At 35.4% G+C, this 15,333-nt stretch overlaps 2 protein-coding genes across 2 annotated transcripts; one reads left to right on the top strand and one right to left on the bottom strand.

The window, feature by feature from the left end:
- Positions 1-5,982: 5,982 nt before the first annotated feature.
- Positions 5,983-7,296, bottom strand: LOC109171998. The gene is made up of 3 exons (XM_019321158.1): positions 7,150-7,296; positions 6,896-7,024; positions 5,983-6,798 (listed from the first exon to the last, which is right to left on the bottom strand). The coding sequence occupies exons 1-3, from the start codon at positions 7,294-7,296 to the stop codon at positions 5,983-5,985; spliced, it is 1,092 nt and encodes a 363-aa protein (XP_019176703.1).
- A 5,997-nt stretch (positions 7,297-13,293) lies between these two features.
- On the top strand, positions 13,294-14,658 carry LOC109171920. The gene is made up of 2 exons (XM_019321053.1): positions 13,294-14,223; positions 14,341-14,658. The coding sequence occupies exons 1-2, from the start codon at positions 13,294-13,296 to the stop codon at positions 14,656-14,658; spliced, it is 1,248 nt and encodes a 415-aa protein (XP_019176598.1).
- The last annotated feature ends 675 nt before the right edge of the window (positions 14,659-15,333 follow it).

The following is a 15,333-nucleotide window of genomic DNA, read 5'->3' as shown; positions in this document are numbered from 1 at the left end:
AAATAAAACAAGATGTTAATTACTTACAAAGTAAGATAACAATAGTGCAAGTAAATTAGTCTACATGATTCCTTACATTTAGTGTGACTTCTCCAGTGTGTGGGTTTGTATATATACCAAGGCCAACTTGTCTTCCACCTCTTGCAGCAGAAGTACTTCCTCTTGCATTTGAACTTCCTCCTCTTGCAGCAGCTATATTAGAACTCCCTCCTCTTGCATTTGAACTGCCAGTCTGCCTTGGTTGAGTATGACAATTACGTTTGATGTGTCCCTTTTGCTTACACAGTGCACAAGTCATAACTCTTCCCTTTCTGGACAACTGAGTAGTGGACTGTGAAGGCCTAGGTTCTAATTCTTCTAGCTTTCTTCTTTTCTTAGGCCTTCCAGTCATCTTCTTGGGAGCAGGTGCATGTAGCTTCTCATTTTGAGTTTTTGGCCAAAAGATCTCACCATTTATGGGTTGCATCACATGTGAATATGTTCTGATATACACAGCCTTAGAGTACCAATCATGCATAAACTCTTCTGGTTGTTTTCCTTGGTCAAAAATAGCACAAATTGCATGTGCACATGGGATACCAGTGAGATCCCAAGACCTGCAAGAACAACTCCTCCTTTGAATGCTGACCTTAAACTGATGCTTCCCCTTATTTATCTCATATCCATCATCACCATTGAAATCAACCTCCCATCAAGCACTCTCAAGAATGTTATCATTTAATTTTTTCATAATAAAGGACCCAAACTGTCCATTCCACTTTTCAACAAAAGACTTCTTTGCAGCAATCCTCTTCATCATTACAACTCTAATGTCTTCTAACATTGAAACTATTGGTTTTGACCTAGCCTTTAAGAGTGTGCTGTTGAAGGCTTCTGAAAGGTTATTGTCCACAATGTCACACTTAACCTCTGTTCTAAAAAAGGCTTTACACCACATCTTCATTGGGTATTTGTCCAAGTCTTTCCTTGCTTTGATGTCTATCTTCTCTAATGCCTTGAGTTCTTCTTCAAGTTGTGCTTCAGTGGTAGCCTTAGCAATATGCCAGAAGTGTTTTTTCATAACCTTGCCTCTATGACTTTTACTCCAGTTAGCATGGACATGCCTTGCACAATTTCTATGCTCAATCCCAGGAAATAATTCTGCAATTATTTTACTTAGACCCTGCAAAATAGAATACACAATCAATTATAGGCAACAACCAGTAAATTATAGAATACCTTTTGTTGATCACTCATAATTGTCCAATCACTGCTGTCCCACATCCTTAGATCTGCCTTCAGCCCCTACATCCCCTCTTATTTCTGCCCCAACATCACCCTCACTACCAAATTCAAACCCATCCAAGTCTATTTCAATATCACTCAAACAACCAGATTGGGCCCTATTATCATTTTGTGTTTCTGCAGTTTCAGGGTAAGGCAAAGTCATAATGGAAACCAGTTCTGGATCATCTAAGCCATGTTCAACATATATTTCACATTTCTTACCCTTCAAAGTAATCTGAACTAAGTGCAAACTGCTGGCATCATTATTTAACAGCTTCAAACACTTAAAAGATTCTTCAGGTAATTTGTATGTTATTGATACAATGTTTCCATATCTTTGCTCTTTTATGTACTTCATAAGATGTGGATAGCATACCAAGTCTGGGTCAACTTTTACAGATTCTAATTCTCCACCTACATACTTAAGGCTAGGGGTTTTTACAAAGTTACCACCATGGTGAATAAGTAATTCAATACAATCTGACATCCTGAAATAGAATAAGTAAATGCACAATATAAAAATCACAAGCAGACAAAACTAATCTGTTTCACATGTTTTTACAAATATTAAATACACAAACTCAAAAGCAAAACAACCAAACCATTAAAGAGTAGTGTTTTGTAGGACCCCCACAGGACCACATTACACTTTCCTACAGATTGTCTGGACCACACACAACAACAAGCATCTTTCTTTTTCAAAAAACAAAGCAAGACCACTTAAACTATTTACCACTTTATATAACAGCAAAGCAACAAGAGAAAAGCAAAGCATTTGACAGTAGCAAAGGAAGCATTCGACAGTAGCAAAACAAAGCTTACCTTGGTGCTCGTCAATGGCGTCGACGGGTAGTCCACCACGCAGGTCTTCTATGTCGTCAATTGTTTGCTTCTCCACCAACGTCAATGTTGTCGAGCTTAGTATTCGAACTGGGGATTGGGTATTTGGAAACTAATTTCTCCACTATATGTACGCTAGGGTTTAGGAAGTACGAATTGGGGATTTGGGAGCAATTTCAGGAAAATGAATGAGTTGTTTGTTTGTTTTTGCCATGTGTTTTTTATTTTTTGATATTCTTTGTCATGTCAACAAGGCACCTAAGCTTAACCGGAACACATCATCAGCAATGGGGTGGTTACCTGCGAAACAGGCTAAACGAACAAATTTAGAAAGTTAGTTGGGCTGATTACACTATATTTTAGTCCGTGGGTGGAATTGAACACTTCGCCACAAAGTTTGAAATTATTTATTTATTTTTGACCAAATGCATTTCTCAAATGTGTTGGTCATTTTTGGTAACATAGTTAGTTTATCAGTTAATTTTGACTTTTTGACTATTATTAGTTGTTTCACTTGGTTAAATAATTAATGTAAGTGTTTGATTAATTAGTTTTTTGTAATAGTTTATTGTTCCAAAATGTTAAAATTCAAAAAACTGTTCAAAGCAGCTTTTTAAAAAAAAAAAAAACAAAAAAGTTATTTTGCATGTAATCAACGAATAGTTAATTTACCAAACATCTTTCTACAATTAGCTAAAGGTATCAATTAATCAAATCCATTAATTCAGTCAACTAACAGCTATTTACCAAATACCCTTTAGTTTATCACACAGGTTAGAAAGTCTATTCATCTCCCCTAGAATTTTTCCTAGTTATATGGGACCATCCAATAGTTGTAGAGCAAATCATGCATAAAATCCTTCCAATATTGTAGAGCAACTAAATGGAAAATTCACTTGAAAGAAATTTATTTTCTCTATAATATGTAAACCAAACAAATTTTTTTTTTTTTTTTGGATTAAGGGTCAAATAGGCCATCGAACTGCACATGATAATACAATTAATCTGTTGGAAACCTACAAATTAGAAGAATTGTTTGAAATTGGTTAGTTTAGGGACCGAATTGTTGGTTTTTTAGGTTCAGTAACCTAATTGCATTATCGTGTGCAGTTCGATGGCCTATTTGACCCTTATTTTTTTTTTCTTTTTCTTTTTTCTGAAAGCTACTGTTACACCAAACAATGTAAATTTTGTAAGTTACAAATTAGTGGTTCTACAAAAGAGAAATGAGAATAATAAAGTGCTACGATATAAAATGAGATTAGTAGTTCAATGGTTTATGTAGACACCTATAATTATTTTTTATTAAATATACTCTCACAATGGATGATATTAAATTTCGCTAATTAATATCATTAGCAATAAATAATAAATTTATATATGTAATTGATGAATGTCATGATCATATATTTATGAGTCATTGGATGATAATATTTATTTATGAGAAAATGTCACTTTTTTCCACTGAGTTATATGCTTATAGCACTTTTTTCCCTGAATTATTCATGTAAGCACATTAGCCCCCTCAATTATTCTAACAGTGACGGATTTTCCCTCTGATATATTAAATTAACATTTCTACCCTTAAAATAAACATCTTATTTATTTTTCTTCTTCAACAAATTATTGCGTATACGTAGGGATGACCACAGTTCGATTCGAATTGAACCGGACACTTTAGCAATCGAATTAAAAGTTTTCGGTTATGATTCAGATCCAGAACCCAATATTTGGATTTCAGTTTATTAAAATTATGAATCGAAAAAACTGGATCCTGAACTGTGAACCGGCGATTTCGGATCTGGTTCGCGATTTTGAACCGTCTTTATTTTAAAATTTTATTTTTTATTTTAAAATAGCCTAAATTCAACAATAAATGTATTTTTTTTTTCAGTTCGGAACATGAACTTGCCGTCTCGGTTCGCGATTTTAATAAACTCTAAATATCGGGTTTCGATTCTAAATTGTAATTAGAATATTTCGGTTTGGTTGATATAGTGTATGTTTGGTTTGAACCAAATTGTGGTCATAATTTGTTGGAAATATGTACATTTAATATTTCAGGGGGGAAAACAGTCACTTGAATAATTCAGGAGGAAAAAAGTGCTATAAGTATATAACTCAGGGGAAAAAATGTCATTTTACCTTTATTTATTTAAAAAGTCCTCACTCGACGTTTGGTTAGAGGGAATTTAAATTCCATTCCCATTTAATTCTCCCATAATTTCAAAGACCACTAAATTCCATAGTTTGGTTGAAAGGAATTGCAATTCCCTCATTTTCATGGAATTAGAATCTCATGGCCCCCTGGGATTTTAATTCCATAGATTTTATGAAGAAAAAAAAAGATAATCATGAGATAAAATTACCCCTCCCTCTTTTTAACCTAAAATTGATGTCTCTTTCCCTTCTAGATGACAGCCACATATTATTCTTCGATCAACAGAGCTCTTGAGTAGAGCCGTCAAAAATGGGTTTTACCCGCCGGGTCGACCCGTCCCGTACCGCCAAAGATAGGGGAGGTAAAATTACCCCTCCCTCTTTTTAACCTAAAATTGATGTCTCTTTCCCTTCTAGATGACAGCCACATATTATTCTTCGATCAACAGAGCTCTTGACTCAAGCCGTCAAAAATGGGTTTTACCCGTCGGGTCGACCCGTCCCGTACCGCCATAGATAGGGGACGGGTTCTTCAAATTTTGATCCGCCAGGAGGCGGGCTTTTTAGCCCGTCCCGCCTGGGTCACGGGTCCAGGCGGGGCGGGTCAGGCGAGTCACGGGTTTAGCCCGCGACCTGCTAATACATATATATTTTGTATATATATTTAGTATTTAATACATGTTATTTTGGTTTGTATAATTGTGTTAGTGTGTTATAACTTTATAGGATTATAGATTTATAAGAATACAATACTAGGTAGTGTTACTGTGTTAGTGTACTGTATGTCTGTACAGTGATTCTTTTATTTTTTTTAAGGATATTGTACAGTGATTTTTAAAAAAAAAAAAAATTAACACAGCGAAAAATTTTGATTGGCGGGCTAGCCCGCCCCGCCAGCGGGCTTTGACATGGCGGGGCGGGCCAGCCACATTCCAAGCCCGCTAAGAGGCGGGCTTTTTAGCCCGTCCCGCTACGAGGACGGGCTTTGGTGTGTTTTGGCCCGCCCCGCCCTGCGAGACCGTTTCGACGGCTCTACTCTTGAGCAATAATCATTCTAGGTCAACCTTAATCAAGTATGTTTTCTCAAAACTCTCACGTATTTAAATTTGATGTGTATATAGCGTAGGTGATATGTTTGTTTATAATAGCGAATGAATCTATCCTATAGTGAATGACGTCAATTGTGTTCGCATTATGAATAGTGTCAATTTTATAATTGCATTATTTCATTCTTAAATTATGAATGTCGTGAATTTTATAATTGCATTATTTCATTCTTAAATTATGAATGGCGTGAATTTTATAATTGCATTCTGCCATTCTTTATATGCATTGTTTATATACAGCTAGGTCGTGTATGTTTAATGATAATGATAATGATAATAATGATAATAATAATAATAACAACAATAATAACAATAATAATAATAATAATAATAATAATAATAATAATGATAACAATAATAATAACAATAATAACAACAACAGCAACAACAACAACAACAATAATAATAATAATAATAATAATAATAATAATAATTTTATACTACTTATTCCTGCAAACCATACACTACTTATTTTATACTACTTATTCCCTTTCAATTCCCATGTATACCAAACATTAGAATTAAAATTCCCAGTAATTTTATTCCTGCAAACCAAACACTAGAATTTAAATTCCTACTTTTTTTTTTGAAAGGAAAAGATGAAACTTCATTAAGCATCAATAAGAGATGAGATACATGTTGGTGACACAGAGAACCACGAACCTAAGCCAGACACAGAATCCATAGCCCGTGCTAAGACATGAGCTAAATGATTCGTTGACATGTTGACATGGCGAACACAAAAGTTCCCAATGTCTGAGGCAAGCACTCGACATTGCCTTACAATCAAACCAACATAGGAAAGGTTCAAAGCAACAGAATTAAAAGCTGAGCAGAAATTTAAACAATCAGTTTCTAGAATAACATTATTAAAGTGATTGATCTTCAAGCATTTGAGAGCTTCCTTGACCGCCATGAAAGGATCATTAAAACAGTTTAACTTTGCACCATGAGCAGCTACGAACTTACCCTCCTCATTTCGTACAACCACACCAACTCCTACACCATTAGTGAAGACAGCTGCATCAACATTGCATTTTAGGTAGCCCGCCGGGGGAGGACTCCAGACCGGTGGATTAGACCCAGTTCTGCTACCTCCAGCCTGACCGTACGCCTGCATCCACAACAAACAAGTAGCATGCATCCACATGGCTTTGCCTGGAAGACAACGATGGAATGTTGTTCCCCATACTGCCTCATTCCGTGAAAACCAAATAACCCAGATCAGAGAATCGTCGCCACCTTCATCATTATATTTCTGCAGAATTGAAGTGAATGAAGCCACAACAACATTCATAAATTGGTATAAGTTCACAGCTCCATTTAACCCATTAACACCCCATAACGGCTTGGTACATTGGCATTCGCAAAATATATAGGTGATCAACGGTTTCATAATCATAATCACAGAATGGACAACCACCACCTGCAAACGTAACACTCGTTTTGTAATCAAAGCTTCTCTAACCGGCAGCACCTTTCTCATACACCTCCACAAAAAAAAAAAAAAAAAAAATCCTTACTTTTGGCGGTATGGGCATTTTCCATAATTTCTTCCACTCCATAAATTCATGCTGAGAACCCGTGTTGCTTCTGTTCACCATCAAGGATCGATACCCATGGCTGACTGTATAGCTTCCATTAATGTCATCCTTCCAATACCATTATATTTGTCCTCATATATAATCCAACGAAACAGGAGATGCAAGCTAAGGATTCTAGGAATATCATTAGCTAGCTAAAAAGATGTCATGCAGTATCTCCAAATCCCACTCACCCTTTCATTCCTCAACTCCTCCACCATGGGCGTACTAAGCGCTGGATTTGTTCTATCCACCAGCGCAGCCAGGGGTACGGTACGGTACCCCTTATTGATGTGCCAATTCTCCTTGCCACACTCTTTCCTGCCAGTATTGATCTCCATAAATAACTTGGATTATTTCCCAATTCCGCATCCAAAAAGTCAGTAGCAGGATAATAACGTGCCTTCATAACTCGATCTACTAACAAGAGAGTCCAAGCAGGTCAACAAACGCCATCATATCCCTGTTTAGCTAGGAGGGCTATGTTGAAATCATGAAAAATTTTTGGAGTGCAGAGTCTAACCCTCTACTGGTAGTTCCATTATTCTCCCACCAAAAATGACTCATAAGACTTTCAAGCCTGTCCTGTCACATACATTCAAAGGGAGTAAATAAATTGACATAGTAAAGATTGGTAAAGCTTGACCTATGCTCTTCAGCTTGCTTTTGATATTAATTTACTTCGCCAGGAGGTCACACCATCCCTTAATTTCTGCTCAACAAATCGAAGGCAGCCCTAACTAAATATTTTCCCAGATCATTCGTTTGACACACTTCAAGCTAAGGTAGATGGCAATAAAGTGTCGCATATCACTTGGAGTACTTGCAGTACTGAACATAATATTGGACTTATCAAAATTAATTCTCTGCCCCGACGCTGCACAGTAATCATCCATAGTCGTTTTCACCACCTCCATTTCGCGTGGACAAGCTTTAAAGAAAAGGAGGGAATCATCTGCAAACAAGCTAAGAGGTGGCCGGCCTGGGAGACAGACGGTGCGTTTCTTGCTATTTTAATACCGTGCAGATCAGATCTCCACAAGATTCTGCCCGATTAAGAAGCGTAGTAAGGCCTTGAGAACATATGATGAACAAATAAGGTGACAAGGGATCCCCTTGACGTAGGCACCACATTCCCAACCGATTCATCATTCACAGTGACGTTATACCTCACTGTCGTCACACACATTAGTAATAACTGAATCCAGGTAGGATCAAACCCTAATCATAGCAACATACCTTAGCTTCTAAAAAAATTCCACTCCATCCGGTCATAAGCCTTTAAGGCCGCCCAACCAACAGCACCATGTCTCGTCCTCCGAAGATAATGGCCTACCTCCCCGGCTAACAAAACATTATCTGATAGCAACCGGTCCTTGATGAACGCATTCTGAGTCGTCGGAGATATAACACTATCAAGAACTTCTCTCAACCGGTTGGCTATGACCTTGTAAGCCACATTACAAAGAGCAATCGGCTCCCCGACTTTTTCTGGTACTTTTTTCTTCGGTATGAGAACAATGGTGGTACGTGTTATTTAACCCCTCGATCTGGAATTTCCCTTATGTTCAAACATCCCAGAACAAAGCAGCATAAATCATGGCCAACAATAGACCAAAACCTTTGATAAAAAGAGGGTGTCATACCGTCCGGTCCGGGGGATTTCTCCGGTGCCATTTGAAAAAGGGCGTCTTAATTTCACTTCCTCATGCGTAAAGGTGCGGAGAAGCCGGGCATTCATGTCATTTGTTACACGCTTCTGAACATGGTGAAGAAAATTATAAGAAGTTGGAGCAGTACTAAAGATGCCGCAATAATAGTCCAGGATTACCGATTTCATGCAAGCCCCTTAGCTTCTACCCAATCATTATCAGAATTTTTTATATATGCGAACCAGAAAGTTTGATCGCTTAGCTTGCGTGTAGAAGCAGATTTATGAAAAAACTTTGTATTACTATCCCCCTCCTTAAGCCATAGCATTTTAGATCGTTGCCGCCAATATACCTCCTCCGATCCTGCAATGATAGAGTAGAAAGTTCATGCTGCGCTGTAAGGTAGTCACCGACGGCCACGCAATCTATTAAATTCCTTACTTTATTTCTACATTATTTATATTACATGAATTAGTCAATAATTGATCATGCGTTTTCTTCTTGAAAAAAGAATATGTAAATAATAACATGTGCCATTGTGCATGTGTTCATTATAGACTTTCATAATGGTGTTATTTATTTTATTATTATCAGTGTGTGTTGGTTATATTAATATTATTAAAATATAAACATTTTGATAATATTACTCATGTCTAAAGACTAAATTTTATATGAAAGATCTATCAAAACTAAGTATTGTATCGACTTGTAGATTGAGTATCTAAAAATTTTTTACACGAGTTAACTTACCTTAAAAAATATCTTAGAGAATCTCTCGCAGTATATAAGGAATCATTTAGACTTAAAGAAGATAATATAAATATTTTAGGATCATAAGTCCATTACTCCATTATTGCTTAAGCACTAGTTCAGGACTAGAAGTTTCATAATCGCATCAAACTTGCAATTGTATTTGGTGTGAATTTGCTAGCAATATTTAGAATGTGTTTGGTTTGCACATGCAAAAGAACCGAAATTAGAATGAAAATCAAATACTTGATAATGACAATGAGTTTTGATAGAGTCGGCGCTAGACATGTTACCCAGGCCATTGCATAGGACCCCCAATTTTTGGGGCTCCATAAATATATATATATATATATATATATATATATATATATATATATATATATACATCAGGCAGTAGCCTGCTGTATAGTATATATAAATATAATATTTTGTCTTTTTTACAATTGGCCCCCAAATTTTGGGGGGCCAATTGTAAAATAAAAAAAAAATTATATATTATGGATGAAGATCAAGTGAGGATAGTGTCTTAGGTGAGGATTGTGGATTATTATTAGTCTTCAAATGAAAGAAATAAACGGTTGAGATTATACAAAAGGTGAGATTTAAAGCCCAAGTTGTGGGGGGGGGGGGGGGGGGAGGGGTAAAAGGGTAAATGGATTGTGACTATGGCATGGTCGAGTAAGGCAACTGTGAAAAAACTAATAGAATTCCTTAGGGATCAAAAGCCTTTTTTTGGGTGAGATGTTGATCTTTAACACTCAATTGAGGCAAACCTATGCATAATCGAACAAAAACCTATAGAATAGGCGAGTAGGTTACCATCGGAATCCATGGACGAGACAACACCCTGGCGAAGTCAACGGCGAGCAACGTTGGAAGTAGCGAATAGAATCCGTAAGTATCTGTTTTTGGTTTGTTTTAGATTTTTTTTTGTGGTTATTAAATCTTTGTTGATGTTGTCGTTGACAACAAGATTAATTTTAAAAAGGGAAAAAATTATAACAAAAAAATCAGCCACACATCAAGCAAAGATCAATGGTTAATATTAATCCACACTCCTCATACGAGCAAGTGTCCTCATTTGATCCTTTACCTCATGAGGATAATCTCTTTTCCTATTATCTAATTTCTAGGTCAATAGGTCATAATCAACAATTCATTACCCTCATTGAGTCCCTCCCCCCCCATCAAACAATTGATAATTATTAATTAAAACTTATTAACTTAATTTTACATATTTGATTTATTTCACAATAATTATTTATAGACATGGCTTATTGACTTAATAATTTTAAATATTGAATAATATATTCAAGAGTTTGTTTCTTAATAAATTCCTAAATTATTTATTGATAGAGATTCTAAACAATTTTTTTTCTTAAGATTTTGTAACGATGTTTTCTAGAAATATTCATCTGGGTCTGAGAAGCATAATAAAAAAAGTTGAATTGAACAACTAACTCAATCTAAAAAGGGAGCTCTTGAAAAATTCACTACAAAAGAATATCAAATAGAAGAGCAACAGAATGATGCCAATGAAAATTTGTTACATGCTAATCTTCACAAAGAAAATCAAGGTGATTGTGAGACTGAAAAAAATTTAAATGATAATGTGCACAACAATGATAAATATCACTGTGACATTGAAAATGATAAGAATGTTGATGGTTTTTTAGATGATGGTGGTCACAATGATAAACCAAATAATTCGTTTTTTAAGAAATAAGGATGCCCTTAATTCTAGATTAATAGATATTCTTATTAAAATGGACCCAAAATTAGATGTTGCACAGGACCTCTATTTGTATTGGAATGGCCCTGAGTTTTGGTGAAAGTATTTTGCATGTTTGGTAATAGGGTGGAATTGGAATGATTATCAATATTGATGCTTGGTTATGTATGACCCTATAATGAAAATAAACGTTTTAAAAATGCAAAAATAAAAAATTAAGGCAATTGATCATAATATAATGTCATCCAAAACACCAATATAAACAATAAAAATCAAAACAAAAATCTAAAAGCACTAATACAAACTTAAAAATCAGATGACCAATAAGATAGAATGATACACATCTTTAATTATATTAGAGAATAAAGTTTTTAATTGAAGGGGTAATTAATTCACATAATTGTGTTTTAAAAAGTTGTCAACCAAACACTAACATGCCATGTTTGGTAACATAGTTAGCTTATCAATCAATTTTGGTTTATTTGACCACTATTAGCTGTTGGACTTGGTTAAATAATCAATATGAGCGTTTGATTAATTAGCTTTTAAGTAACAACTTATTGCTAAAAACTTTGTGATCAAGTGGCATGAAGTGACTTTTTCAAATGGAAAATCATGGATTTGAGTCTCAATGGAGGTAATATTAACTTGATTTTTTTACAACACTATTATTAGAATTGTTTATAAATATCATTTTGAATTAAGTTCCACAATACAATGTGGACCATAATTCATGATATAACAATTGATCAAATATAACTTTATTCAGGGGCGGAGTCAGGATTGAATAGTGCAGGGGGCCAACTACGGTTGAAATACTAAATCAAATATATTGATATCCAGTTAACATATTTCAAAATAATGATTACATTACAAATTTAATAAAGTTTAGAATAAATAATTTATAATTGAATCTATATTAAATTATTTTGTAATATGCTTTTCAATGCACATTATTTTGTACAGTTGAAAAAATGAAAACATTTACGCATGTTTTAAAAAGACTATTTATTATTTCTTGAAAACTACCATATTCACAACATAACATAATAACAATTATTTTCTTAAATACATATACTACACAATTTTTACATTATTATGCATGTTAAATTAAATACAACATTTATCACGTAACCACAAATCTGCATAATTAACCAAACAAATACACCTTCAATCATATTAATCATATCCATTTGGGTCTAAAATATACAATTTGAATGTTCAATTCACAATTTTATAAAAGATAAATTGTGAGCATTAAATATATAAATTGTGAAATTCAATAGATAAATTGTGTATTTTAAGGTTTGAGATCTCAACGCTGTAGACAAGGAGTTGAGATTCAATGTGTATTGGATTCAAAATCAAGTCACAGAGATGAATTCTGCTTTCAAAAAAAGATTGGCAGGTCTAGCCCCTCAGCTCCCTAGCAGATGTTGGAGGTTTATTAATTGGTTGAAACTACCAACGGGGTGGACGAAAATTAATGCTGACGGAAGCTTGAATCTGTAGAATAACATGAGTACAGGGTGTGGTTGGCAGGGCCGGCTTTTAGATTTTGGTGGCCCCGTTCGGGTAAATAAATGAGACCCTTCCAAAATCACAATCTTTAAAATCAATACCGTATTTTGGAATAATAATAATTGTTGACTCAAATACCTTGTCAAAGTTATGTGCAAAAAGGATTCCAGTTATATGAAGGAATATTGTCCTAAAAGGAATAGATATTGAAGAATACTAGTTCTAAGAGGAATTGTTATTGAAGATCTTCTAGTTCTAGTTTGACTAGGAATAACATTATTATTCACAAATCTGTTAGAAGTAGCTACTATAAATAGGGGTTGTCCTTTATCACAGAAATCAAGCATTCAACATTAATCTGGTGAGGTATGAGAGTCTTTGAGAATAAGATACTAAATTCCCCTAGAAAGTAGTACACGTGTTTAGGTTTCAATAGTTTGGTAGGAAAGATCATTCTATTGTGTAATCTCAGGTTCCAAACAGTGTACTTTAAATATTGAGCTTTTAGTGGATTTAGGTAAATTCTCAAATTGAGAAGTGCCTCGCAGATTAGGGTTGTTTGCCCGAACTGCGTTACAAATTGTTTGTGTTACAACTTCAGTTTCGAAATTACAGTGTGCTGCGCTCTACAAATTTTCAATTGGTATCAGAGCCAAACTGCTTAAGTTACTAGCAGGATCCTAATGAAGTTTCCAAGAGAAGGACTATCTAACACAGAAGGGATACAGTGCTATGAGTGCAAAGGGTTTGGACACATTCAGTCAGAATGTCCAACATACTTTAAAAGGAAGAACAAAACATATGTGACAACTCTAAGCGATGACTCAAACAGTGAAGAAGATACCAACACTAATTTCGTAGCATTCACCACAAATCATGAGAATGACAACGGAAACGAAAATGATATACAAGAACTGCTAGAGTCATATACACAGTTGCATGCTAAATGGGAACAAATCATCAAAGTAAATCTTGAACTCATACATGAAAATCAGTTTCTAAAAGATGAAAAAGAGAGTAATGAAAAACGCCTTAAAGATACTCATAATGAATTAATGGAATCGAAAGGCAGAGAGGCCAAACTATTACAAGAGATCAAGGCACTAACTGAGAGGCCTAGATCTCCAAATCCAGCATCCAATGAAAGTCATTCTTCTGAAATTCCTGAAGTGTCGCAACATCACTTCCAACACCGAAAGAGGATCAGATGTTATTACTGTCACAGACTGGGGCACATAAAAGCATACTGCTTCAAAAGACAAAATGATCTGTATTACAGACAAATCAACAGAGATTGGTCAGTACAAAGCAAGAAAATTTGGGTAAGAAAAGATCAAAATGTTGCCTACACCTCAAAAACTAGCAAAGAACAAAACGTATGGTATTTTGACAGCGGTTGTTCAAGGCATATGACTGGAAATCCAGAAAATCTGGAAAACATTCAGTATAAGAATAAAGGACATATTACATTTGGAGATGGAGGAAAAGGCCAGATCATTGCAAGCGGCATCTTAAATGTCCATGGGCTGCCTAGGTTGCCAAAAGTCCTCCTAGTACAAAGTCTAAAAACAAATCTAATCAGCATAAGTCAGCTTTGTGAAGATGAACTCAAAGTAGAATTCTCTAAAGACAATTGCATTGTGTTTAATCAGAATCACAAGTGTGTCATGATGGGAAAAAGGTCCGCAAACAAATGATATACATGGGATGGTGACCTATCTGGTTTACAGATAACCAACAAGCAAAAACAATCACGGCACCAACATATGAGACACATAAATTCTCATGACATCAAAGGGGACCTAGAAATATTCCTAGACTATTCAGGTTATTCATCAAACAGTAAGACTTTCAGTGTAGACAGTACTATGGAATCCATGAATGTGGTTATTAATGACACAATTTCAAGAATAATCACTAATGATGACGAAAGTCCCAGAGTTGTTGAAACAACTGTTCTAACACCTTTGACTACTGTTATGCAGAATCACAAAACAGAAACAGAACCAGATGAAAAAAGGATAATGGCTCTGCAACGATCATTATGAGCCCTGTTCTGATTTCACAAGAACCCTACCAAAATATTCAAGACGAACGCGAACCACCTCCAGCCTGTTTGTGCGACACAGCCCTGGAGGGAAAGGGTGGTCTGGCGGTGGAAACGGAGCGTTTTCCAGCGATGATTATGTCACCGGAAATTGGAAAAATTCCAGTTTCGTCTAGGTTATCCCATGAAGATCAGATCGGATATTTTAGAGATCATTTGGAAGAACTTTCACCGGATTTTGTGTTATTTCCAGAAATTAATGATGGCGCAGAGTTAGTACGTTTGAAATTCCGGTCAGGAAATATAGATGCGATCGTAAGGCAGAAGAGACCGATTGATGGAATCTCAGTGGATTCATGTTTGCATGGCCAGAATACATCTCCGATTAAAAGAATTCTCGACAGATTGTCTCAGCTTTAGCGTCGCGCTCCTCCGATGTGCAATTTCCCTTCGGGATGTCGTGATTGAGGAGAAGTGATGAAATCAAAGGCGTTGGCGGTAATAACAGAGGAAGAATAAATCAGAGGAGAAATAAGTTGTGATAGGCTGATTTAATTGGGAATTTAAAAAAAAAAAACAAAAAACAAATCATACTCAAAGATAGCACTCACCAATAACAGGAGAAACATGGAATCAGTTAAAGGGGAAATGAGTCAAATGACAAGCTTTTTATGGA

This window comes from Ipomoea nil, unplaced genomic scaffold (genome assembly GCF_001879475.1).
Source record: "Ipomoea nil cultivar Tokyo-kokei standard unplaced genomic scaffold, Asagao_1.1 scaffold0019, whole genome shotgun sequence".
NCBI classification, from domain to species: domain Eukaryota; kingdom Viridiplantae; phylum Streptophyta; class Magnoliopsida; order Solanales; family Convolvulaceae; genus Ipomoea; species Ipomoea nil.
The sequence above is the reverse complement of the archived record's forward strand: the minus strand, read 5'-3'. Positions and strand labels throughout refer to the sequence as shown.

Bases quoted from the DNA above. Each gene is read 5' to 3' on its own strand.
- LOC109171998 (XM_019321158.1), bottom strand. From the start codon at position 7,296: ATGGAGATCAATACTGGCAGGAAAGAGTGTGGCAAGGAGAATTGGCAC. The intron at 7,025-7,149 runs GTGAGTGGGATT...TGGTATTGGAAG, and splicing joins AGGAGTTGAGGAATGAAAGG to GATGACATTAATGGAAGCTA. The intron at 6,799-6,895 runs GTAAGGATTTTT...TTACGTTTGCAG, and splicing joins AAATGCCCATACCGCCAAAA to GTGGTGGTTGTCCATTCTGT.
- LOC109171920 (XM_019321053.1), top strand. From the start codon at position 13,294: ATGAAGTTTCCAAGAGAAGGACTATCTAACACAGAAGGGATACAGTGC. The intron at 14,224-14,340 runs GTAGAATTCTCT...TCTGGTTTACAG, and splicing joins TTTGTGAAGATGAACTCAAA to ATAACCAACAAGCAAAAACA.